Genomic DNA, 25,259 nt, shown 5'->3' on the forward strand with positions numbered 1-25,259 from the left:
TAGTGGCGGGATGTCTCTTGTGGCTTCGGTTCAGCGAAGGGAATCGCATGGGATCACGAACAAAGAAAACAGGCTAAACTTATTAATACTCGGACCATCATTGATCAAACGACAACTTACGACGTGGTTCCCGACAATATCATAGTTTCCTTCCTCAGTGAAGAATTTGACAGAGAAACCACGGACATCGCGAACAGTATCAGCGCTGCCCTTCTCACCGCCAGTGGTGCTGAGACGGAAGAGAACCTGGGTCTTCTTGCCAGCGGTGTCGAGGAACTTGGCGCAGGTCAATTGAGCGATTTCAGGGTTTGTGACCTCGAATTCACCCCAGGCACCTGCAGCCTTGGCGTGGACGACTCTACAGGATGGCTGTTAGTCAGATTACTCATCGCTTGGTAAGTCGTGAGTAATTGACTGTCTGACGTACCGTTCAGGAATGCGTTCTCGGCTGAAATGGGCAAGAGTCTCGAGGAGAAGAGTATCACCAAGCGTTGTGAGACCACCGCCGCCGAAAAAGGGCAAGGTAGTGCTCACAGAGGGATCGCGAACAGGCTGGCCTAGGCAAGTTAGAACACGACAGTGGATACCTTACACGGAGACTTACCCTCGGCCAGAGTATATACAGGGTTAGACATTACGAAAGCTGGCAATTGAAAGAGACAAAGACAGATGAGAGGTTCGATTGCGAGAAAAAAAAAACGAGGAATTTCCAGTCTTAAGATAAATTTCACACCTCAATGCCGAGCGACCTCCGATAGATAAGAATGGATATACTTTTCTAATCTACAATTTTGAAAGTGGACTCGGTATTCCCAGTAGATTGCTTTTTGCAGTTACAGGTTACAAGGGTTGGAAAACCCGTAAAGTGGTCCTAAACATACCAACCTTTGCTACCTAGTGTTTTATTCAATTACAAAAAAAGAGCTACACCATTAAGTTATACTAAAACTAATATCATTAGATAGCTTTTTAACTATTCTTTCATATGGTAGTAACTAATTAATATCTTATAGTAGTAAAATTGAGACTTATAGCTGATATAAGTAATCTGGGGCTTGTACAAGCGCTAGGCTTTCCAACCCTTGTAACCTGTAGTGTATGCGCTGCCGAAGAGCCGATAAAACTGGTCCCCGAGACCACCGAACTGGTCCCGAGCACAGAAGTTCTAGACTACGCCGAAAGAGATACCGGAGCTGACTCGGCGGCATTCTTGTCGGCTCCTGGCTATACGTCGGGAATGAAATATTTGCTGCTTATCTGCGGTCACTGGCTTTTTTGAGGCTTGACTGTGCCACGAACATGCTCGAGTTTTCGTATGGGGAATACGTCATCGCATCTATACCGACAGGTCCGAATAGTTTCAGCATCTACGTTGCAACAGAAACGTCGGCATTTTGATGCCGCAAGACGCGTATGTCAAGAATCTCCATCTTTTACATAACGAATTTGCTCAGTGACGGCATCCCAATGGAGGATATAAATATCATGGCTTTTGAAGGATGTTGTCGTTTTCCAATCCATCAATCCCTCAGACTTCACTTACAAACATCTCACCGACAAGATCCTCTGCTCCCCTTGCTCTTCAGCATCAATTCGTTGATTTGAATCATCACCTCTTCACCTCTCCTAAAACTCACTCAACAAAAATGGCCTTCGTCGCAAATGGAAATGAATACGACTTCATCATCGTCGGTGGTGGCACTGCGGGCAACACCGTAGCCGGCCGTCTCGCTGAAAACCCTCACGTCCGCATCCTTATCATCGAAGCCGGCATTCCCAATCCGCAACAAATCCCCGAAATCACTACGCCCTCCAAAGCCTTCAACCTCCGCGGTAGCAAGCACGACTGGGCCTACAAATCCACCATGATCAAGCGCGATGACTACGAGCGCATTGAAAAGCCCAATACCCGCGGAAAGGTCCTTGGTGGTTCGTCCTGTGCCAACTACTTCACCTGGATCCCTGGTTCGAAGCCTACTTTTGACGATTGGGAGACTTTCGGTGGATCTGATTGGAATTGGGATGGCTGCGTGGAGTATCTTCGCAAGTGTGCTACGTATCACGATGAGGAGAAACTTTATCCTTCTGAGCTGAAGAAGATTGGTACCGGGGGGCCTATTCAGATTGCGCATGCTGATCTTGTTCCTGAGATGCAGCCTTGGCGGGATGCTTTGACTGAGGCTTGGGTTTCCAAGGGCGAGGTTCTCACGGAGAATATTTACGATGGTGAGATGAGAGGTCTTACGCATTGTGTTGATACTATCCATGGGGGTCAGAGACAGGGAAGTTTTTTGTATCTGAAGAACAAGCCCAATGTCAATATCCTCTACGGCGTTCAGTCCAAGGAGTTGATCATTGATCCTCGCACCAACACTTGTCTTGGTGTCTTTGTCATCAACCCTGCCACCAAGGGTGAACTCAGTGTCTTTGCCAGTAAGGAGGTCATCCTGTCTCAGGGTGTTTTTGAGACCCCCAAGCTTCTCATGCTCTCTGGTATCGGTCCTTCTGAGGGACTCCAGAAGAATGGTGTCAACGTCAAGCTTGACTCTCCTCACGTTGGCCAGCATCTTCTTGATCACCCTATCGTTCCTTTCGTTCTTCAAGTTAAGGATGGTTTCGGTATGGAGGACTACATCCTTCGAGATGGTGTTGCCAATAGCGCTGCTATTGATCAGTATAAGCATGACAAGACTGGCCCTGTCAGCTCTGGTCTTCTCGAACTTGTTGGTTTCCCCCGTATTGACGAGCGCCTCGAACAGCACCAGTCCTACCGAGAAGCCAAGGCTGCAAACGGTGGTCTCGATCCCTTCGGTCCCAAGGGCCAACCTCACTTCGAGCTTGACTTTGTCGGAATGTTTAGCACTGCCTTCCAATGGCACTACCCTATTCCTGAGAAGGGTAACTACATGACCGTCATTGTTGATCTTCTGCGCCCACTTTCCGAAGGTCAGGTCACTCTGAATAGCAGTGATCCTCTGGTTCAGCCTAACATCAACCTTAACTTCTTTGGCAACGACCTTGATATCCTTGCTATGCGTGAGGGTGTTCGCTGGACATATGATGTTCTCACAACCGGCAAGGGTTTCAAGGATGTCGTCATTGGCGAGTATCCTTGGAGAATGCCCCTTGAGTCTGATGAGGAGATGAAGAGAGCTGTTCTCGACCGTAGCCAGACTGGTTTCCGTAAGTCAAACCTATAATGTCAAAGACTATTTACTAATACGTATCTCAGACCCTTGCGGTACTGCACGTCTCTCCAAGAACATCCAGCAGGGTGTCGTTGACTCTCGTCTTCGGGTTCACGGAGTCAAGAACCTTCGCATTGCTGATGCTTCCGTCATCCCTGTTATTCCCGACTGCCGCATTCAGAACTCTGTCTACATGATCGGAGAAAAGGTATGATATCATTTGACTCTTTCTGATTGCATAGCTGACTTGTTTCCTAGGGTGCCGACATGATCAAGGCTGACCATCCCGAAATCTTTGGCCAAGGTGCTACTATCCGGGCCAACCCTTTTACTAGCCGCCTGTAAATGGGTATCAAAGCTTGGTGAGGTGGATTATCAATTATAATTGACTTTTATTTAGACATATCAGGTAAAACATAGCATATAGAATTGAGTAATTTTGCAATAGAAACCAACGACCAGGTCAAATTGGCTGTTATTATCAGGGACTTCAATGGTACTGTTAGGTAGTTATCCACTCCTAGATGTGGATGAGAGTTCAAGTGTCTCAAATGCCACTGATCGGCCATGCCACCACTTAACCTTAGCGGACGGAAAGTTGCTACCAGGGCCTTTCAATACCTTACCCGGGTGCACCACATTCAACATAACCAAAGCGAGGAACATCGGGAGCGCATCAAGGTAGAGCTGGAACTCCTCGTGTCGAAGGACCACGTTATCGCTATTTGCGCCCCCACCAAACTCGACGAGACGAAAGACAACTCGTACCTAATTAATCAAAGTTAGCCACTAGACGTAAAACCATCATGTAGGATACTCACCACGATAAGGATGAGAACGATGTAGACGACCCAGCAGAGAGGCTTTATCCAACGAGTCCGAGTCTCAGACCTGCCTATACGAGCATTAAGACAAAGCTCACGATAGAAAAGGCTGTGAATAACAAGAAAGACCACAACGCAGCCAAGCTGGATACCAATACCAACCATATAGGTATGCTGTCCCAGTTTAGATTTATCTGGGTCGTCCGAGGCGAGCATTCCTCCGCCAGCAGCCTGGATGATGAAGCACATGACATCGAAGATAACGAAGATTTTAGCGAGCCATTGGGCGGAGATGCCGGCCACGCGGCGCTGCGGAATGGCAAAATGGACAAGACGGGCGACGATCATATATATGAAAGCATTAATCCCTGAATCACAGTGTTAGCTGACAATTGTACTTCGTAGATAGAGAACTCACAAATTGGTGCAAGTAGAAATAGAAGAGTCGAGACAGTAACGTAGGCCGCTTGCTGTTGGTCCTTTGCTCCTAAAGCACGAGCGATAAAACAGACGCACTCCCAAGAGGCGCCCATTACAATAACCCAGCAGAATTTCTAGTCATGTTAGTCTGGTATTCCTTCAAGCCATAAGACCGAAAGCACCTATTTAAGAAATATGGCTTGAGCCAAGTGAGCGACAGTTGACAAGCCAAATGCAATCGCAAAGGCTGTGTTGTCTTCCCAACTAGGATAAAATCCATAATTGGCAGTGCAAGACTCGGGAGGAACATAGCCATACTTGTCGGGTAAGGCAGTGGTGCACGAAGGTATTGCTGATGAAGTAGTCGAAGACATATGGACGAGTGTAGTGGAAGTCGGTATGATAGGAGATATCATAGGTATATAATAGAAGTTTATAAGAGATATTTAATGTCGATATTTGCTTGATTGCTATAGAGAGTAAAGAGAATGAGGTTGGTCCTTCAGCTTCTTATGTCTTTATATAACTTGCTTAAAGCTGTTGTTTGGAATTCGCGCCAGGAGTCGTAAGCCATGCTACAATCAACCCCGGACCCAGCACATCATCATAGCTATACTCGCTTTGAAGGAGAAAAGCGAGAACTAGTTACGCGTTCGGACCAAGATGGAGCATGATGTGAAATTCAATAGGTTATAGACTGTAGTCAATTGTCTAGGCTTTTTACTGTTCCGCACCGACCATCCGAATATAGGCCCTGTGATTGGCTCGTTCGTCGTTTTCGTCGTTTTCTCAAAATAATTTCAAAAAAGAGGGGCATTCAATTCGACCAACGTGAGACTAATCCCATTCTAGGTTGTAGTCATTGTCGCTTCCAGGAGGCTGTGTTATTGCCCCTTCTCTTAAATCTACCCTCGCTTTTCCACCTTTGCTTAGCCGTCTGAACATTTATTCATAGGTCTATCCCCTTTCACACCGTTCCAAGCAAGTCTAAACAGTAATATCTCTCGCCTGACCTAGAGGCCACATCATATAACTCTGGAAACCGTCAGGTAAACGTCTCCCGATATCTAAGATCCAGGACCGGGTGATCTTTTTGGAAAATGAAAAATGTCTGTTTGTAGCGCCGAGGAAGCATTGTTCTAGCATATGATTTAATACCAAAAAGTGTGCAAGAAGGACTTGGGCTCCGTAGTTAGAAGGGGCCGTGAAGCTGGCATGGTCTTTATCCGTCATCTTGTTTGTCGAAGCGTAGTAGAATACTATTTCTAGGAGTGCTATTACCGTTAGTTAGTGTAATAATAAAGAGAGAGGGAAAAGAACAAACCGTCTCGTGGTGATGTTTTACTAAGTACAGCTAATTTCACCAGGCTTGAGAGGTACTCCAGTTCAGCTTTTCCTTGAAGTAGTGGTTGAACTATTCCGAGAGATGCAAGGAAGTCTTCAGTCGGCATATCATACTTAGTCTCGTGCTGCTCCTCTATGTACCTCTCCATACTTCCAACCCACGACGCGCGTGTGAAATGACGAAATATGGATGTTTCATGGCCAGTTACCAGAGTGGTCGCAATAAGCATCCATCCACGTATCATGGCTAGAAACTCCATTAAGCCGTCTGGCATGTAGGTAGACTGGAAGGTGAGGGCGATAATGGCAGCACAACGCGCGTCTGCATCTGCTGCGGTGTTGCAAGGTTGCGACAGGGCATCGTTTAAGCCCTTGATGGCGGAGATTCTGAGATTCAGAGCCTGCATAGAGTAGTCGGCTTTGTTGGTCACAGTCAGGTGCTGAGCAGCGAGAGCCAGGATGCTGGAGGCCAAGAAATCGTACTACAGATTCGAGTCAGACTCGGCTTCTAAGGTTATATCTAGAGCTAGATTGACAAAGAGACTCACCTGGTGCGAGAGCGCAGCCACATCTTGCCATACAGTCGAGGCGCCATACGGATGCGGTGGATATGCCTCGGCAAGGAAATGATGAAAAAAGCGAAGATGATCGAGGCATACTTTGACTGTGGGCGCAGAAGGAACTGTCCGAGGATCAGGCAAGACAACTGCGGGATAGACGCATGGTGAGCGCATGCGTCGACACCCCTGACACTCAGGCCGGTGCTCGGAACACTTGACACGACGCCGCTTGCAAATGAAGCAGCCGCGCCGAGTCTTCTGAAAGCCTTTACCGGGTACGGGTTTGCGCCGTGGAGCTGCTGGCAGCGAGGAGGGCGTATCGTTGATGAGAGAGTGCGAAGTCATATCACGTAGATGCAGCGCGTCCCTCTCGGTAGAGGACATGCTGTTTTGGCTAGAGGCGGGCAGCTGGACACCCCTACTAACATCAGCCATACAGAGAGGTGATACGGGTGTATATTGCTGGAATGTTTCTTTACTGAAAAATCTTCATGGAGCCTTCCCTGAATGTGGTTTGTTTTGCGGGTTGGCTTGTGTTTAAATAGGAGTAGTCACAGCTTCATTTTGGCAATTCTGGTCGTTGCCTACCCGGGGGCTGAGCTTGAACGTGCAGCCCCACTCCTCTAGAAATGCTTACACAAGTGTTTTAGTTAAAACGCGTCGCGTTTCGTCTTTTTCAACCAATCAAAGCCCACTGTTGTATGGAGAAAGGGCTCGCCGCCAAGGCTGAGCGGGAAATAGTTAGACCGATGCCGGTATCTCTGGCCTTATTCAAGCAAAACCAAACAGTGAATTGCCATCACAGATGAAACAGTATTTCCCGACTTTTGGTCTGCTTTGAAGAAGTCTGTGTTACCTACTATAATTGCTTGGTAGGAAGAAGTTTTAGGATCTAGGATGGAAGTGCAATGAACGGTATGCACTCGGATTACACTTGCAATCGCTTACAGCGAAGTCCGTAGGACACGGAACACAGCCCCTGTTGCCGGTTGTATAATAACTCGATATCCCCGTATCTGAAAACTCTGACTACCTCCTTGAATGAGTACAGTATTTCTAGGCCACGCGCAACCGTCTACTTTTTATTTTCCTCTTAATACAGCGGCCTCCGGAAATCAGCTGTAGCTTTTACACTTTAACACCTGGATACCCAGCGAGATGGCTTTAATGCGCTGCATGAACACTAGCACATTCGAACTACATACCGGTACGCACATCAACTTCAAAGAGCAAGGGTACGCCATTTTATCCCACCGATGGGGAGCTGATGAGATCCTGTTCTCTCAGATTGGACTATTCGCCCAAGAATTGAGACATACTAAGCAACGTCACGCTTTGCCCCAACTCGACAAGATTCTCGGCGCTTGCATAACCGCCAGGAAACAAGGTCTTCAGTGGATGTGGATCGACAACTGCTGTATCAACAAGTCTGACAGCTCTGAGCTATCTGAATCCATTAACTCAATGTTCAAATGGTATAGCGAAGCTGTGGTTTGTTTGACATATCTGTCTGATGTGCGCAAAACATTGGAAAGTAAAGTTGGATCTCAAGTCTTTCGGAGCTTCGAGACAGGTGATATGTCGAAATGGTTCACACGTGGATGGACATTGCAGGAGCTCCTCGCACCGCGGAAGCTTTTATTCTATGATGCGGACTGGAATTATCTTGGATCGAAGGAAGACTTGGCAGAAGCTATCGAGGACGTTACTGGTATTAGTGCGCACTATCTCACTGGCCAGGAGGACTTCCGAGTAGCCTGTATTGCAGCCAAGATGAGCTGGGCAGCAAATCGCGAAACGACACGGGAGGAGGATATTGCATACAGTCTATACGGAATCTTCAACCTCCACTTGCCTGTCCAGTATGGAGAAGGTAAAGGAGCTTTTTTAAGACTCCAAGATGCTCTGATCGCCAAGAACGATGAGTCCCTCTTCGCCTGGAAAATGCCTCTTGAGGGGCCAGGGTCCGCATATCAAATTGTACCAGACAACATGGTCGATCTAGGACCAGACGAGTGGGGTCTTCTAGCTCCCTCGCCGAAATGGTACAGTCATTGTGGAAAAATGACGATACAGCACAAGAAGATGGTCATGAGGCAACGAGGAGGATTTACAAGAACGCCGCAAGGAATCAGTGGTGCTATCGGCAAGCGAAATCACTACGTCACTGCTGTACTTACTGGATTGACTGTTGTGGGGGCAATACCTTTTCAAATATGGCTGGCTGTGAGACAGAGGACGACACTCAAGTACACTCTCAACTGTTGGGAACCGAACGAGGCTGGTGTACTGAGAGCTGTGCGACTACATCTACGACCTGTAAGGAGGGATCCCCCGATGTGGACCAGGACTGAGAGCCAAGGCTATGATTTGGTAAAACAGTCACCCTCTACGGATTACGCTGCGGTCGGAACAGTTTGGCAGCCTCAGCTATTCTAAGCATCCTGGCATTAGAGCTATATGTGTATGGACTCTACGAAATAGATCCCCGATGCACATGCGAAGGAAATAAAGATGCATGTGTCACTGTTACTTCAGGATGGTGTTGACTTTAGTCCCGACTCTCTCACACTATTAATGCTCCAGAAGGTCTTGTGAAAGTACTGAATTTATAGACCTTTAAAACTGTGATTCATTTGAGGAAAAGCTTTACTGCTATAATCCCCCCCGATAAGATTGCCTTACCTTGGGGCAAAACAAACGTCAGAAATTAATGCCCGGGTTGCCAAAAGAGAATAATATTTAGAGAGCTCGTCCAACGATCAGGTAAGGTTTTCGGTGATATTTACGCTTTGCACAGGGCATTATGACTCCTCTGCCCACACATGACCTTTTTTTCTTTTTTTTTTCTTGCCCTGCCTATACATAAGGTTTAGGCACGGCATAAAATGCCCTTTTTTTCCTTGCTTCGATCCAGCTTTTTTTCTCTTCCTTCCACCTAGTTGGAAGGGGAAGATTCGGTCGGCAGCTAGGCGTTTAGGCAACTATTTCACAATAAAATGCACACTTTGGAGCTCGTCCAACTTTCTGTAGAGTGACTGGGCTTACATTGACCCCAGCGCTATCATGGTCTTCTGACATCAGTCTGTTCGCTGAGAGCATTCTACCCTACAAATCTCGCCCTTTCCCTAGCACCACTTGGTTGTTCGCTTCATAAAGCCCCATGTATCCATCCTTCAGAGTGCCCCGACTAGCACTCAGATCCTTTACTTCACTGGGCTCCGGCTCAATGACCTCAGTCGTCGTCACCTGAGGCGAGACTTCTTTTCGTGGAAGCCCATTGTTGACTTCGACGCAGTATGAGTGGCCAAGTTGGATTCCACTGCAATCATCTTTGACGGTTGGATTCTGGAATATGTCAGCGGAGCTTTCCGTCAAATATCAAATTGGTCAAGTACATATTCAACGAATTCTTCTACTGTCAAGCCCCAGGCATTGGGCCATCTCCGGCAGTAGTGGAAGGGTTTATTGATTGTTTGGAAGAAGGTGCAATCGGAAGGGACTCCCGGATCTGTTGGGCCATCTGGGGTTGGCCCTTGGGTATTCCCTTGGGTCGCACTCTCTGTTGGCGAGTTTGTCGGGGTGGCAGTGCTATTCGAGTTGCCACACTTCTCATAGACGAGCTCAAGCTCACGTCTCCAGTACAACCCTTGTGTAGACCACGTAGATAACAAATCTTCAGGATTGTACCATAAGAAAGACTTTGACATCACGTCAAGAACCTTGCCGTAGCAGGGATGGCAAAGCTCCTCCAGAGGTCTATCATGATGATAATAACTAATCTGAGAAAAGGTGTCGAGAATCTCTATCGATGGAATTAGTTCTGTACACTTCAAGCGAATTGTGACCACTAACCTTGGCAGTAACGACCTGACTTATTATCCTTGACGCAGGTCTCGTTGAAGCCTTGCCACTTGTGACTGACGCTCATTATCAACAGAATTGGTGTGATTCTAGCATCGAAATCCGAGCTGTTTATATCCACAGCACAGTCCTTCGTCACTGTGTCGTTCCATCTTCGAAGCGAATCAGAGCAGGTGTCAGTGCAAATTCTATCAGCCAGTTCCACATCCCCAACCCATTTTTGATAATAATTTGAGTTCATGTGGGGAATGTAGGTGTGACATTCTATGTCAGCTTTTAGAGCGTTGCCGCAGGCCTTGGAGACACGACCCTCTGTGATTGCTGGGTCCCCCATGTTGAAGGTTGTGGCGACCATTGGGAAGCCGAAAGAAAGTATGAAGTTGACGGTGGTGATTTTCATGGTTGCAATTACCAGCTACGGAACAAAGTCATTGAGAATTCGAGTAGGATAATCGCGCGGACTTCGCTATATATATACCTTAACGTAATGAAAACCATGCTTGATCAAGTAAGTGGTGTTGGTTGTGAGTGGGGTGTGAACGGTCTCGGACGTGCCAAGGATGCCAAGCCAACAGCACCGGCAAGGGACCGATCAGGATTCAGGCAACAAGGAAAGGTAGATTATTTGACACCTGCAGATATGAGTAGAAAGACGTGTCGGGAGTGTCCGGATAACAGACACCTTGGCAAAAACAACTAATAACTTACTTTGATCGATCTACGTTGCCCTTGAATCTACCAGAATAGTTCAATAGCGCACCGATCAGGCATGCAATACTGGAACCCACCGACACCCTTGCACAATCACCCACGAATACAGGATACACCTGGTCGCCGCAAACCCGCTTGTAAGTTCTATGCCCAATCTAGCCGTTAGTATATGTAGACGTCAGCCCATCGGAATCTGCGTTGATGGATCTCTGCACGAGGAATGACTGAGATTTACTTAAGTCACTATACTACAGGTCCCTGTAATGTATTTAAACCAATTACTTGAACGATGATTTATTTCAATAAAGCAGATTACCTTTCAAGAAAGGAACTATTAATAGCGTCCCGTGCTGACTCGCGATGCTACGCAAATTGACTTGTATAACAGATAATTCAATTTCTGCGGTTAAGACCCACGGTGATAGTAGTCCTGAAATGAATACCTTACAGTAATGAGAAAGAGATCATCCTCTCTCTACTAGATGGTCCGACCCTTGGGTTCACATAGCTCACTCTAGCCGTAGCGTTGCCTTTCGGTGAACCAGAGAACGCATATACAGCCATCGCCGAACTATCAGCTGGGATTGACATGGGACTAGACCTCTTTTTGAACCTGACGCCATGACCCACGATGCGAAAGACAACGTCTTTAAAGTCCACGTCGTCAAAGTTGGTCACGTTCAGAGCGACAAGTCCATCGCTGACTTGAATATCCAGGTAGACATCTGCGACATCTGGATCGTTGGTGACAGGTCTTCCTTTGCGTTTAGAGGGGATAACACCTGCACGGTACGCAGCCCTCTGGGCAATGAGACTTGTTCCGTTTACGTCAGTCGCCAGGTAATTGCGCAGAAACGTGTTGTTGCGTCTTCCGGAATGGTTTGGGAACCCATCCAGAACCTCGTTGTCCGCGACCCCAAGCTTGCCCCAGTTATCAATCACAGTGTTCCCTGGTCCTGTTAGCACTACTATGGTGTATATGGATGAGGCACTTACACCCGGTGAGCTGCTCTGGTATCCAATCATTCGGCGCATAATACTTTCCAGAGGTAAAGCCAAGATTGTTGAACCAGGTTATATTCCTTGAGGCTTCATCTGTTCCAAGTATCAGTACATAATACGTTGAATCATTTAAATTACATACCGGGGTATAAGGCTTGCCACCCTGCGTCATATATGAAGTTGGACGACATCGTTGTGTTTGGTGACCGAGATAACGTGTAGACGCCTCCAAAATCAGTATGGGATCGACCAAAATGGTGAATCAGGTTTCCCTCAATCAGATTATTCTTCATGACAGTGGGCGTATTATAAAGCGGCTGATAATTGTAAAGACCTCGCTTAACATATTCTGGACTACCCCCTTCGTCATTGCTTCCCCAGCCTGGTCTTTTTTAGCAGCGTTACTCGCCAAGGGCGTTACAGAACGTACCATAGCCATGACAAATACCGCTATATGGGTGATTGTAAATGTCGTTATGGGTGATAGAAGAGAATTGAGTATATGTAAAGAGGATAGGGACAGTGGATGACCAGAGAACCGAATTGTTATTAAAGATGTTGTTAGACACGTGAATATGTGTCACAAGCATTTCAGGCTGGGATGGGTGATGTGCGTCGGCTTGGATACCACCTACGGTGATGCTATTACCCATCACCTGCGTGAAATAGTTGTCGTCGATACGGATGTTGTTTGCTCTAAGTCCGACACCCGTGAAGTGTGCGTTTTTATCATTAGCAACCCCGATACCTCCAGCGCCAAGCTCGCGGAAAGTACAAGACTCTAGTATGATGTTGTATGCCGCACTGACCTGGATCGCGCTGGGCATCTGCCACCAGTGGGGTCTCGAAGCTTCAAAGTTGGGCCACAGACTATCATTTCCCATGTGACCACCGGTCTGCTGATCGATATATCCATAGGTATCTGGTCGCAACCAGGTGCTGTGCTTAAAAGCAATTCCCTTAAACTGCAAGTCGTGGATGGGTTCTCTGTACGTTCCGCCAAGGACCATCAGAACCTCCTGGATCCCGAGATAGGCAGATGCGGTGGTCATATCTTCGTGTTCTAATGGCTTGTAATAGACAGTCGACTGATTTCTGTCAAGAAAGAATTGACCGCCAACGGTCAGCAGGGCCCTGACGTTTTGGATCCAGACACCGCCATCCCAAAACGGCTCTGCGATTTGATCATAGCCAATGAGTTGGTTGGCCCATATATCTTTCTTCATCTCAAGTACGCGATCTCCAACCTTTGATATCGGCGCAATCCGATCGGTAAAGGAGTTGATAGCACGAAGCTCGCCGTTCTCAATGCCCGGGACTTTCATGATCCAATCGTAATTCGAGCTGTTCCAGGTCATTCCGACTTTAGTGTACTCAAAATCCGCCCGATTATGGATCTGGCGTCGGGCATACTGAGCAGCCAGCCCGTTCATGTAAAGATTACGGGACTTGGCTCCCTCGGGCACAGGAGCAGACCATATTCCGTCCTTGCCTTCCGTCCAATTGCTGATCTCATAACCTCCAGAAATGACGGTGCCCGAGCCAGACCATGTAACCGTAAAGCTGCTGGTACCGGAGTCTTCAGTGCTAAATACAATAGGCTCATCGATCACCCATGTACCTGGGCCAAGGTGGACAGTGATACCATCTTTCGCCGACGGAATAAGTTCACGGACAAGCTCTTGTCCTTTTTTAAAGCTTTTCACGGGCTTCTCGGATGTCCCAGGGTTGCTATCCTGTCCCTTCCCATCAATGTAGATATCTGCTCCTACTGATGGGCGGATGGCGAAAAGCCAAAGAGCGGACAAATGGATCTTCATAATTGGTACACACAAAATTGCGCGGACGAATACTTAAGTTAACGAGGTGATGGCGGATTGACTGTTCGTTGTTACTTTAAAATACATCTCGTATATATATGAAGCCAATGCACAAAGGTCCGATTAACCGAAGATTCAGGCAGAATTGTACCCCTCATTGAGGATCTTCTTCTTTCTTGGATCGATCATGTAGCATACTTTACTTATAACCGAGCGAGTCAGCTACTAACATCCATAGGTTTTGCGGAGATACGTCATAATTGGTAATTATTTATCTGTTCCACCAATCGCTGGCTTTACTTAAATGTAGGGATAGATTTTAATTGATATGTAGATATATGGTATGGTAAAGCCGCACCTATGGCAAGCTGTCAACAAGTGCTGTCGTTATGCTGCATTGACAATCATCTACACCCTCCTCGCTCTTGTCACACGACTCGATACTGGTGTTACCAGTCCCATCCTGGAGGACGCGACTGCACCTCTCCTCCTGCCTAGTGGCGACAGTCTCACCGCACTGGCAACCGTCCTGGCCCTCCTCCCCTTGGTCGCAGGACTCTATGCTGGTGTTGCCGGTGCCGTCCTGGAGGACTCGAGTGCAACGAATCTCGGTGAAGCGGTTAAGACAGGTGCAGCCGTCCTCACCGTCCTCACAGGCGACGCGGTTGACGTTGCCAGTGCCGTCCTGTTCGACCCTGGTGCATTCTAGGGTCTGGGTGATGCCTCCTCGGCTGGTGGAATCGCCATTACGCTGGGGCGTACGCTGGAAGACATGGGGATGTGCCAGCGCCGTGGTGGCAAGGAGGGCCAAGGCGGTCTGGGTGAAGAATTTCATGTTGAGTGAGGGGTCGGTAATTGGATTAGGCAAGGATCGAACTTGGAGTTGACGAAGGTAAAAGAGAGCGCTGCTCGATCTGGTAATAATTGGAATGGAGTGAATGATAAAAACTAGCTCCAGGCAGATAACAAAATTAAGAGACGACAACTAAACAAGGAAGTACAGTAAAAAAGAGATCATTGCGGTTGAGCCGCTATATATAGAGCGGTATAGTAAGTCTATTATTCCAAGGTATGTTTTAAGGTTAATGCTTAAAGGCAATAGTTTGAAGATAGACCAGGGGACCCAGTAGTTAGTTTCAGGTTCTCTGAGGCATCCTAACACTGGGGGAGTCTGTAACAGTTTCAGCTACCCTAAGATAAAACTCCAGAGACTTATGAAACCACGCTAAGTTACATGTGCAGCAGATGCATACAGAGGTTGGATACCAGCTTCTCGCTAATAAAGCAGTTCGCGACTATTTTAAAGCAGGTGCCTGTATGTAACAAGTGCATGACCACATGGGTCTTATAGAGACATTCTGTTAATAAAAGCATGTTACCATCCAATGGCTATAATAGTAGTAGGTTACGTTTGTTATTATCTTCTAGCCTGCTAGCCTCACGTTGTGTGTTCAAACCGCGACATGGACAGCATCTATGTTTGACCACTGTAACTGTTGATATCCTTTGCATTAACCCAGATAATTGTACAGCATACCTGCCGGGATAACCTGGCCCTTGGCCAATTAAATCGATTGGTCTGCGTGGCCGGCTGCAACATTCACTTTGATTAATATTTTCGCATGACTGATTCACACGCTGTGGGCCGTTGCGTGCGCTTGTAGTCCGCACGATTCGCAGCACAACAGCAGCCAATAATAGTGTACTGGAACTTGTAGATGAAAAAGAAAAACAGATGGAAGGTTCGGAAGTTGATGGCATTGCTAGGCCTAACATACACAGTGGAACTAAGCTGACCAATCCCAGTCACCGAGCAACTGCTTTATTACACAGCATGCTCAATAACAGCCTAGTCCTGTTTAACCAGCAATTACAATTCAAAGCCAATGTGTAAAATATATCTTGTAGTAGCTTAACTTTCAGAAAAAGGCCAATGCCTTAGTGTGAATAATTCATAGAGACCTACAGTCTAGCTACGTCTCTTAATTAAAAGGCCAGCACCAGTAGATAACATTGACAGTCCAGCCATCCACAGTATATAACACCCACGGCTTGCCAGTCGGACCAGTACCCTTGTAGCAGTTGTACGTATGAAACCCATTTGTACCAGTGCCAGACCAAGAATTCCCTTGCTTTCCACCAGCATCTGCAAAGATGCTTGACGTAAAGGATACACCACTACCGAAAGTACCTTGGTGCAGTCAGTATGTAGCTCAACCGAAGACTGTATAGGCAACTTACCCTTTACATTTTGACCCTCCCAGTGTACATTGCTTCCATGAACCACGTCTACATAGTCATCGGGACGGGATACCCCGTTTTGTTCGTGGCCGTCGGCATAGTATGCCATACCACTGGAAATCTCGTTACCTTTGTAAGAGTTGACAAGGTAGATCGTGTCGCGAGCGGCAACAGCCCCAATAAGGGCTGAAGTAAGGAAAGAGGTGATCTTCATAGTGACTGATAAGGTTGAGTAGATGTAATTAATGATGAGCTTTCCGTTGATTTGGAGACAATATATTTATATAATGCAAAAATGCATACTTCCTCACGGTTTACTGATCATCGGAGTGCTGACTGAGTGTTCCTCCCGTGTGTTTGAAATGCCCAATGACGAGCCTCACATCAGCGGTGTTTAATTTGATGCAATGCTACCGTTCAATGTGATCCAGCATCAGCGGCCTTTACTGATTTGGTTCCTGGCCCACTGAAACGGATAACCGGCAATACTGTTTCGGAAATAATCCTACGGCGGAAGCTTACATCTGTAGGCCGGGCTCCACTAGTTCGCTTCCAGATAAGCGGCGACCACATTGGCCCAGTGATGATTGGTCCAGTTATCCAAGTAACCCTCTCATCTATCCAAGGACTTTCCCTTCTGGCAGATATCCAGCTAATTAAAACTCTACATTCAGTATGACTATCGGTATGTGCGGTTCGGATAGACACATTGATTATGCAGTGAGATCAAGGAGAATAAGGAGAAGTTTATAGTCTGAGCAGTCAGGTATTCATTCGCCTCTTCTTCACCTTTCAAAACCTTGCCTCACTATCTTATTTTCTGTTTTGACTTGTGTGTCTTCACTCCAAATCCATAGGTACTCGTCTAGAACACAGTCATGGAATTACCAGTGCCGCAAGCCGTTGCTACTGCTGCAGCAATCAAGACAGCATGTATTACAACCGGAGATAATTGCAGTCTGGCTTATAGCCAGCAAGGCCCAGACAACGGCAAACCTCTACTCTTCGTCCATGGTTGGCGCCAGACAGCTGCACAATGGAAGAGGCAGGTATCGCACTTTGCTGAGGCCGGTTTCAGAGTCACGACATACGATATGCGAGGGCACGGCGATTCCGAAAAGCCCACTTTCGGTTATCGTATTAGCCGGCTCGCTGCTGATCTGAACGACTTTCTGACAACACTTCAACTCAAAGGCCTTACCATTGTCGCGCATTCCATGGGCTGCTGTGTCCTTTGGGCATTCTGGGACCAATATCCTGACTCTCACAAGCTTGTCAAACGACTTGTGTTGGTCGACGAGCCAGCGACTCTCGTCAGTGACCCCAATTGGCCTGAGGGCAAGGATAAAGAGTGCGCAGCAATATTTACTCCGGATGCTGTATTCAACACTGCGCACAAAATGGCAGATGTATTGCTTTCTTTAATTAGGAGCATGTTTTCAAGCTCTATTACAGAAGAGGAGTTCGAATGGGTTATGGAGCAGAACCGGAAGATAAGCGACAAAAACGCTGCTGCGCTGCTCATTGACCATGCGTTCAATGATTGGAGCGATGTACTTCCGCGAATTAACGTTCCCACGCTGATTATTTCGGGAGAAATAAGCATTTTGCCTGCTGCTGGAGTTAACTGGGTCGCTTCTCAGATCCCCGGTGCTAAGCATTATACCTTCTCAACCATGGAAAAAGGTAGTCACTTCATGTTTTGGGAGAACCACGAGAGGTTCAATTCACTAGTCGAAGATTTTTTGTTAGAAAGCTGAGCCTCACGGATCTACGGTGGGATCATGGAAAGCACGATGAGAAGAGGTCACGAGACCGCCATAACCCACACCTGTAGGTGAATACTTCGACGCAGTTCAGGATTGTTAAACTGTTATTTTGGAGGGGAAGTATCATTCTACGGCTGTAAAGAGAATTCAGTGTCAAGCCAGCTATTGGGCCGAAAGGGAATTCCACTTTCCCAAAAGGAGCTTTCAGGTTCTACCGCTCAATTACAATACGAGCATTAGTCAAGAAATGAAGACCATCTACTGGAATCAGATGGTATGCATCCACTCACGCACACTATCGAAGCCTTATCCGAATATGTCTCTCTCAGTTAGCCAGGGAATAATTATGGGAGAGGCACATCTGTCTCGGTTCTCTCTGTCCTGACCAGTAGCCCATCCTCGCTTCTTTGATACAACTACCGTAGAGCATTTGTCAAAATTACGCAAATAATGCCTCTTAGGGGAGTTCTATTAAGGTTTGTTCGTATATGCAGTGTGATTGTCAAGTCCTACGCAATGGTTGGTGAGACAAGTGCGTGACAACCTTCAGAATAATAGACTATTGGCCCACGGGCAAAAGGTGGTGCATCAATGTCAACCCAGCTAAATGAGAAGCCAAAGGGCGGCTCAACAGTAGTGCGATCGGAGGATAAAGTGAGAGTCCTGCTAGACAGGTAATAAACTGGGGAAGATATGTATGTATGGTCGTGGTGGGGAGCTGAGCTTAAACCGTAAGCATAGCGATAAGGTTAAAGCATCAGATTATCGACTGAGTTAGAGTTCATGAGCTCGTATTATGCATTCAACAATCATCGCCCCATCACTCAACAGGAGCGTCAATGTGACAGACTCTACCAGAGACCGAGGTCGTATCTTGTATCATACGGGTCCATGATATCCCACCAATCCTGCTAACAGGAAGGGACATTATAGACTTCTCAGTGTCTCTCAATACCTAACTCCCATAGCATTCAATGACGCCTGGACAATTGCTCTGTGCTTACCTGCAGCTATATGCAAGGTCCAACGAAGGATTTGCAATTCATGGGACGCCCGGTTAGGCCGTCAATGAGAATCGAACCAATTGCAAACCACGATCGAGATCTGCGCTGATCATAAGTCTAGACCTAAACCGCACCGCTAACAGGTTCGCTTGGGTCAAAGTCCCGTCTGCAGTCTAGATCCTTTCGGCACTGGAAGCTAAGCATTCAGCTCCTGATGATCTTGGCCCACTCCCATGTTGAGAAGTCAGTTTGTAGTTTAGTTCGATGGCCCAACAGTGTCGATGATGAGGGGATTTGTCTTAGTGCTGATGCTAATGCGGGATTAGCTTTGGCATTTCAACGGTATGATGATCCAACGTTGAGACCCGTTATGGCTTACTACCCGCATTCCAGAGCTTGTAGCCACAACTAATAGCTTGGCCAGCCCAGCCCAGGCCAGACCAAGCTAGCCATGCAAGACATATCACAGTGATCCATAAATACAAAAGCTTAAAAAATAGCTTGAAGATTGTTATCCAACAGCACGGTAAGAGAATGCGGGGACATGTCACGGCAAAATGAAACGAGATGACCGTAGGGCCCATGTTGTGTGCATCTACCGTAGACTAACAGAGTATCCCTTTTGATGTTCTCCAAGGCAGTATCAGAATGGCAGAGTCCTTTTGTACTGACGGTGCAGTAGCGAGGCCAGCATTTACTAGCTCTCTTTTGTCCATGTCGAGCGGCATGTCTATTCCGGTCAACTTTTCTGTTTTCACTCTCTCACTGTTGATAATACCAATTATCATCGCCCTTCACTTCAAGCTTCAATGCAAATGGGTGGAACTGATGTCGCTTCCCTGGAGCTGGCCGCTGGTCTAGCCAGCTTCTTGTGTGAACTACCGGACAGAGCATTTCGTTCAATAGCTTGAACGCCTTGACATAAGTCCATGACAACCAACACTATTTCGGCAAGCCACTCAAGTTAATACATACATCAATGCAAAAATGGTGTTGCAAGACGTTGGATTTGGTACGTTCCGCTCAATGCAAAGAGGACCTGAGCTCCTCTCTAGCCGACATCGCAAGATATAAAGTATAATTTATGGGGCTTCTTATTCGTTCCTTACCGAGAAGAGAAATTGATGCTCGTGTCATACATTTGCTGACCACACCACTATTTCCACAAGGCAGGATGAGCAGGACGTATGGCGTTTAGATTTCTGCGAAAGGTGGAGATAGGTCCAATTCAGTCTGGCGTAAGTGGTTCCTGTACAACATCTCTGAATGTGTTGCGATGAGAGCTCAAAAAACACAATCTCTTCATATTTACCTGAGCATTTATCACAGCTGTAAAAATACATAAAAGTCAGTGATGCGCATCTCTTCATCATTTTCTTTATCACTCACTATCCATCATTCACTTTACCAAGTGTTCAACATTCTTCTTCACTCATTCAAGAGGCTCAACATTCTTTTGACCTGTGTGTCTTCATTGCACACTTGGAACCATGAAGCTATCCGCTGTCACACTCCTGGCTCTGACCTCGGGCACTCTAGCTGCCCCGGTTGTTGAAGAGCGCGGAGAACACGTCGAATACCAGTACTACGAAAGGAAGAATGGCGGTGATTGGGTTTTGATCCCTTACAATCCCAGCTGCAAAGTGGTCTGTGATCAGCCAAAGCCTGTGGTTGACTACCACCCGCCCAAGCCTTACCATCCCAAGCCTCACTATGAGCCAAAGCCTGTTTACCACAAGCCAAAGCCTGTATACCATGAGCCAAAGCCTGTTTATCACAAGCCAAAGCCTCACTACTACAAGCCAAAGCCCTACTATCCCAAGCCAAAGCCTCACTACTACAAGCCTGAGCCAAAGCCTTATCATCCCAAGCCTTACTATCCCAAGCCGGAGCACAAGCCTTACCACCCCAAGCCGGAGCACAAGCCCTACCACCCCAAGCCGGAGCACAAGCCCGATTACAAGCCACCTCATTATCCTAAGCCCGAGCACAAACCTGATCATAAGCCTGATCACAAACCTGACTACCCCGACCACAAGCCCGACCACAAGCCCGACCACAAGCCCGACCACAAGCCCGACCACAAGCCCGACCACAAGCCCGACCACAGGCCCGACCACAGGCCAGACTACCCCGACCACAAGCCTGACCACAAGCCCGATCGCAGGCCAGACTACCCCGACCACAAGCCTGACCACAAGCCCGATCGCAGGCCAGACTACCCCGACCACAAGCCTGACCACAAGCCCGATCGCAGGCCCGAGCACAAGCCCGATAACCATTATCCCGCCCCTGATGGCAAGCGAGACTAGGGGTAGATCTTCTATGCCTCCACGAAGCTTTCAGGGTCTCATCCTCCAAGATGAAAAGCTCAAGTATGGTCTCTCGATGAGACCCATCATTCCTTTGCTTGATGCAAACGATGCCCTCACTTAATTCTCACTCTGCGATGGAAGGGCCCGAGACATTCCTTTCGCAAGGCCATTACCTGCACCCACTGTATTGATACAGTATCTCCCTCCTTCACCTACTCATCCCCTCATTTGAATCTCTGAGAGAAAAGCAATATCACTCAGCCGACTTCTTGGTTGGAATTAGTGTAATGATTATTACTTGTATACCTTTTCTTCTTATACTATCATTAAGAACTTTTGCATCTCTAGTTAAGAAGTCTAGTATGAAATATACAGTTCATATCAATCATTCGTCTCATGTGATGTACGGATGGCATATGCTGTGTAAGTTACTCTAACGTCTGCTTTAGCATTTCGAAGAAAGGCTAGACCCCGCACTATGAGCCGTTGAGGCGTAGGAATGAGTTCAGTCAGCCTTATTAGTTCGACCAATATTAAACTGATCGTAAGCAACATGGCGATTTTGACGTATACTACGTTAGAGAAATTGCCGTCATATACACGGATAAGGTTCAGATATGCCCTGCTTAACTGAACAATGTACCTGATGAAGCGTCACCTGGCAAAGCGATAGACATACATAGCATTTCTAAGTGGGATGTGTGTAATAAAACTAGGTAATGAGGATATCTATAGAACAGAATGTTGACAAAGGAAATAAACGGATATCTAATTCTAATGCAAATACAAATCTTAACTAGAGATAGTTCATACAAATGGAAAAGAAGGAAAGCAGCTGTGAAAGTAATACAGACGGCGACGATCTTCAGGTGGAGTAATGCGCAACATACCCAACTTCCATCATGCTGCCATAACCATCGCAGGTGTTGCCGTTCGGATATCCGGGCTTGAAACTCAATTAGTTCACATTTTTCCTTTCTTGCCAGAAGAAAACTTACCCAAGTGCCACCAACAGCCACATTGAGAATAAAGTACATTGGACTACGGGCCAGTGTGTTCCAGACTCCTTCATTGTTGATTCGAGCGCCGGTGATCTGGTGATACTGTCGTCCATCCATGAACCAAGTAATAGTCTCGTCCCGCCAACTGCTCTTGGCTCGGTTGATCTCAATCCTCCAGTTGTGCCAGCTCTGGTCTGGAATACCAATGGTGTTGCCGATTCCTGTTCCTTCGTTGCAAATGCCTCCAGGGTACACGTCGCAGTGAACAGTTCCGTGTCCAGTCAGCTGTCCATTGACAGTCTCCATGATATCGAGTTCTCCACAAGAAGGCCAGCTCCCGCCTCGACGAAGAATGTCACCAAGCATCCAGAAGGCGGGCCAAATGCCTGCCTTGTTGTTGACAGCGCAAGTACCGAAACGGATTTGAGCTTCGGCGCGGGTAACTTTGCCTGCCTGGGGCGTGAACACATATTTGCTCTCTACGCGTCCGGAAGTCCAACCCTTGAGGGCAGAAGCATCGCGCCAGGGAACAAGTTGAAGAGTGTCGCCTCCACTTCTTTGAACGTTGCGAGTGGATGAGGTATATACTTCGAGTTCGGCGTTGACGTTGAGATATCCATCGATGATGTTCCATCTGCTTGTGTCGGGGAGTGTGCCAGATGCACCGGAAAAGGGATCCTGCCAAATGCGGTTGAAGCCACTATAGCCAGGGGCATCCCAGGCAAGTGTAGTAGCTGAAAGGGAGAGTAAAGTGGTAAGGGATTGTTTGAAGAGCATGTTGAAAGTAGTTTGCAAGACTGCTAAGTGATTGCTTGGAGAATGGTAGGAGGAATTCTCAGTCCAAGGGAGAAAATCTCTTCATCTTTATAAGCTGAAATGTACAACGGCATTGGCATATGATCCCAGCTATATGTCACATCTTATGATGCTGTCGCCAGGGATCACGGACGGCATAATGGCAATCCAGATACCATTGGGTCTCATACCCTGCTGCTTTCAAACTGCCACGGGTACCTTACAGCTCGTCACAATGCTAATGCGCTAGTCCAGTGATATCGTCACTTTCCATCAAATACCTAAAGTGATTTAAGATCTCACGTCGGCACGCGACACTTTTTCTAAAATGTTCTCCTTACGTTGGGGCATCTTGCTACAAGACGAGTAACCCGCCAAGGGGTGATTCAAAGCAGAGTCACCCTTCATTTCTCGGTGACCTATTGAACTAGAGATTTCAAGGAATTTGAACATGATTGGATACCGTGACCTATCAAAGGGTTACATTGTTGACGGGACAATTTTATGCCTAATATCCTTGTCGATGGGACCTAACTAAGCAGGAAAATATCCCGCGGAAGTTAAAGTGATTGGCTGGGTTTGCGGGGATAAGGAACCTGAATAGGGTTAGAGCTCCAGCGACCTTCCACTTTAATAGATCATATCCGTCTGATCACTTGATTTGCTGGAACACTGTTTCAGTCTCTAATTACCCGGAAGGCTGACTTGCTCATGAGTTTAGATTCGTTCAGCACGAGTCATAGAGTGTCTCAATAGAACCAGGTGTGGATTTACTGCCGATAAAAATGGCAAGTCTTGATGACATTGATGAAAAGTATACAAGGCAAACATAACATCTAACTATTACAGAATCACGGAAAAAAGAACACAGAAATTAAGGTTTGCACAGATAACCTTTTCATAAAGTGTAGTCACTACAGTTATTCTTAGTATAGAGGTAGAGGTCAGCAGCTGAAACCGCGGTGATAAAAGGTAAGAGTTATTAAAGACTTTATTTTAGAGGCTCGGAACAATAAGATATATTTTTAAAAAAATAACTTAGTGTATAAGAAGTCAAGATAACAGCAGATGAGGTATGTATAAATAGCGGGGATAACAATGATCTTTAGGGCGCTTCCTTTCTCGTAGAGGAGGCACTAGATGGATAACCTTTTGTCACTTATTTCCTAATTGATTATACTATCTTAACTCCCCAAATCTCCGCTAACAAAGACAACCAATACAGCTGCATATCTGTTCAGTTAATTACCTGTTTTCAAGACTTGGACTGTATACTTACGCTGCTGTAGCCCCAAACACCTCAGCTCGCTTGGCGTTTGTCAACAAGCCAACACTTGCCGAAAAGAGGATCGTAAAAAGAGCGATCAAACCAAGTTTGAGGTTATCCGAGTTAGTATTGTAAAGAATAACAATAGCCCCAATAAGAAGCAATGCAGCAAGGATGGTACTGAAATAAGAGATAAAGGCGGAGATCTTCTGTCCCGAAGCATAACCAACTGAGCTTCCAGCCGTGCCCCCACATCTATCTTGCTCCTGGTCTTTCATTAGCGTTTTCCAAGTGACACGGAAACAACTCATACCTCGAAAAGGAAGCCAAAATAGTCTTGCACAAACATCGTCAATCTATCAGGCAGTTCCCGAGTGTGCAGAACCAGGAGGTCATCGGCATCATCGTAAAGGTGGGCACTATGACCACCGAGCGTAGGAAAGGCCCCCGCTTCTTCTGGGCGACCATGGAAGAAGTTCACCCGGAATGCTTTTAGTATCTTTCTACCTGGCGGAGGTATGGTGGCAATAGTGCTCTCAAATATGAGGGCTTCTCCTTATAATACATTAGTTGATATCGAAACAGGGGACAGTGTCGTACTGTATTCTTTTAATGTGTTGTGTATTTGTTGCAAGACTTTTCTTCTTTCCGAGTCCTCTTCGTTCCGGGCCTTGTAGTCTTTCCAGTTTCGCAAGGTCTGCAGTGACTCTCTACTTGTCCTGTCCTCTTCATCGAAGCTATCAAGCTTGGCCTCTAGCTCTGCGAGTTCGCTCTGAAGGATGAGTAGGTCCCTCGCAGCTAGTCGGTTGAACCGCTTAAATATAGCAGATGTCCCGTCTCTGTCGCTCGCTATAAAATGTGACAAGGATGGATATCCGTCGATGTAATGTTTTCGCTGGGTCGAACTCATACTCAATCAACAGCTTGAATCAAGTGTGGGAGTTGTTTAGTAGTGCCGGTATTGAAGGCTTCTTGCTACCGGTTGGTTGTAATGATAAGTAATGTTGGTGCGATTTGACATCAGGCATGCACTTGGTCATCTTACGACCATACTCACGTGCTAACTTGTGCAGGTCTGAAAAGCCTCGCAGTATGCCTTACAAAATGCAAATTTTTAATTGGTTACCAAGTGTC

The 25,259-nt window shown here is 46.8% G+C and overlaps 13 protein-coding genes across 13 annotated transcripts; 4 read left to right on the forward strand and 9 right to left on the reverse strand.

Moving 5' to 3' along the window:
* Nucleotides 1-120: 120 nt before the first annotated feature.
* Nucleotides 121-635, reverse strand: B0J16DRAFT_376780 (catalase; the record flags this gene model as incomplete). Its single annotated transcript, XM_046130787.1, has 3 exons — nt 121-358; nt 428-557; nt 605-635. Coding segments are annotated over 3 exons (399 nt in total), but the record flags the coding sequence as incomplete, so codon positions are not given.
* Nucleotides 636-1,646: 1,011 nt separating this feature from the next.
* Nucleotides 1,647-3,533, forward strand: B0J16DRAFT_257122 (uncharacterized protein; the record flags this gene model as incomplete). The annotated part of the gene is made up of 3 exons (XM_046123137.1): nt 1,647-3,183; nt 3,233-3,396; nt 3,447-3,533. The coding sequence occupies 3 exons, from the start codon at nt 1,647-1,649 to the stop codon at nt 3,531-3,533; spliced, it is 1,788 nt and encodes a 595-aa protein (XP_045987939.1).
* A 165-nt stretch (nt 3,534-3,698) lies between these two features.
* Nucleotides 3,699-4,545, reverse strand: B0J16DRAFT_312671 (RTA-like protein; the record flags this gene model as incomplete). The annotated part of the gene is made up of 3 exons (XM_046125060.1): nt 3,699-3,956; nt 4,010-4,380; nt 4,431-4,545. The coding sequence occupies 3 exons, from the start codon at nt 4,543-4,545 to the stop codon at nt 3,699-3,701; spliced, it is 744 nt and encodes a 247-aa protein (XP_045987940.1).
* Nucleotides 4,546-5,185: 640 nt separating this feature from the next.
* On the reverse strand, nt 5,186-6,913 carry B0J16DRAFT_365681 (uncharacterized protein). Its single transcript, XM_046130043.1, has 3 exons — nt 6,325-6,913; nt 5,757-6,258; nt 5,186-5,706 (listed from the first exon to the last, which is right to left on the reverse strand). Exons 1-3 carry the CDS (start codon nt 6,769-6,771, stop codon nt 5,420-5,422), a joined length of 1,236 nt encoding a protein of 411 aa, XP_045987941.1. The 5' UTR covers nt 6,772-6,913; the 3' UTR covers nt 5,186-5,419.
* A 244-nt stretch (nt 6,914-7,157) lies between these two features.
* Nucleotides 7,158-8,941, forward strand: B0J16DRAFT_325796 (heterokaryon incompatibility protein-domain-containing protein). Its single transcript, XM_046125905.1, has one exon. The coding sequence runs from the start codon at nt 7,495-7,497 to the stop codon at nt 8,773-8,775; it is 1,281 nt and encodes a 426-aa protein (XP_045987942.1). The 5' UTR covers nt 7,158-7,494; the 3' UTR covers nt 8,776-8,941.
* A 503-nt stretch (nt 8,942-9,444) lies between these two features.
* Nucleotides 9,445-10,600, reverse strand: B0J16DRAFT_312674 (uncharacterized protein; the record flags this gene model as incomplete). Its single annotated transcript, XM_046125061.1, has 3 exons — nt 9,445-9,684; nt 9,735-10,141; nt 10,192-10,600. The coding sequence occupies 3 exons, from the start codon at nt 10,598-10,600 to the stop codon at nt 9,445-9,447; spliced, it is 1,056 nt and encodes a 351-aa protein (XP_045987943.1).
* Nucleotides 10,601-11,591: 991 nt separating this feature from the next.
* Nucleotides 11,592-13,733, reverse strand: B0J16DRAFT_359220 (pectin lyase fold/virulence factor; the record flags this gene model as incomplete). Its single annotated transcript, XM_046129643.1, has 5 exons — nt 11,592-11,615; nt 11,740-11,861; nt 11,908-12,006; nt 12,056-12,295; nt 12,344-13,733. 5 exons carry the CDS (start codon nt 13,731-13,733, stop codon nt 11,592-11,594), a joined length of 1,875 nt encoding a protein of 624 aa, XP_045987944.1.
* Nucleotides 13,734-14,091: 358 nt separating this feature from the next.
* Nucleotides 14,092-14,568, reverse strand: B0J16DRAFT_376786 (uncharacterized protein; the record flags this gene model as incomplete). The annotated part of the gene is made up of 1 exon (XM_046130788.1): nt 14,092-14,568. The coding sequence occupies one exon, from the start codon at nt 14,566-14,568 to the stop codon at nt 14,092-14,094; it is 477 nt and encodes a 158-aa protein (XP_045987945.1).
* A 1,106-nt stretch (nt 14,569-15,674) lies between these two features.
* Nucleotides 15,675-16,373, reverse strand: B0J16DRAFT_365684 (uncharacterized protein). Its single transcript, XM_046130044.1, has 2 exons — nt 15,975-16,373; nt 15,675-15,924 (listed from the first exon to the last, which is right to left on the reverse strand). Exons 1-2 carry the CDS (start codon nt 16,186-16,188, stop codon nt 15,716-15,718), a joined length of 423 nt encoding a protein of 140 aa, XP_045987946.1. The 5' UTR covers nt 16,189-16,373; the 3' UTR covers nt 15,675-15,715.
* Nucleotides 16,374-16,852: 479 nt separating this feature from the next.
* B0J16DRAFT_390221 (Alpha/Beta hydrolase protein) lies at nt 16,853-17,734 on the forward strand (the record flags this gene model as incomplete). The annotated part of the gene is made up of 1 exon (XM_046131852.1): nt 16,853-17,734. One exon carries the CDS (start codon nt 16,853-16,855, stop codon nt 17,732-17,734), a length of 882 nt encoding a protein of 293 aa, XP_045987947.1.
* A 2,503-nt stretch (nt 17,735-20,237) lies between these two features.
* B0J16DRAFT_376789 (uncharacterized protein) lies at nt 20,238-21,059 on the forward strand (the record flags this gene model as incomplete). The annotated part of the gene is made up of 1 exon (XM_046130789.1): nt 20,238-21,059. One exon carries the CDS (start codon nt 20,238-20,240, stop codon nt 21,057-21,059), a length of 822 nt encoding a protein of 273 aa, XP_045987948.1.
* Nucleotides 21,060-21,767: 708 nt separating this feature from the next.
* On the reverse strand, nt 21,768-22,870 carry B0J16DRAFT_408073 (concanavalin A-like lectin/glucanase domain-containing protein). Its single transcript, XM_046132994.1, has 2 exons — nt 22,061-22,870; nt 21,768-22,008 (listed from the first exon to the last, which is right to left on the reverse strand). The coding sequence occupies exons 1-2, from the start codon at nt 22,838-22,840 to the stop codon at nt 21,928-21,930; spliced, it is 861 nt and encodes a 286-aa protein (XP_045987949.1). The 5' UTR covers nt 22,841-22,870; the 3' UTR covers nt 21,768-21,927.
* A 991-nt stretch (nt 22,871-23,861) lies between these two features.
* On the reverse strand, nt 23,862-25,161 carry B0J16DRAFT_325801 (uncharacterized protein). Its single transcript, XM_046125906.1, has 4 exons — nt 24,726-25,161; nt 24,439-24,680; nt 24,138-24,391; nt 23,862-24,091 (listed from the first exon to the last, which is right to left on the reverse strand). Exons 1-4 carry the CDS (start codon nt 25,033-25,035, stop codon nt 24,043-24,045), a joined length of 855 nt encoding a protein of 284 aa, XP_045987950.1. The 5' UTR covers nt 25,036-25,161; the 3' UTR covers nt 23,862-24,042.
* Nucleotides 25,162-25,259: the final 98 nt, after the last annotated feature.

Source organism: Fusarium flagelliforme (assembly GCF_020744385.1).
Source record: "Fusarium flagelliforme strain FIESC 12 MPI-CAGE-AA-0113 chromosome Unknown B0J16scaffold_1, whole genome shotgun sequence".
Classification (NCBI taxonomy): domain Eukaryota; kingdom Fungi; phylum Ascomycota; class Sordariomycetes; order Hypocreales; family Nectriaceae; genus Fusarium; species Fusarium flagelliforme.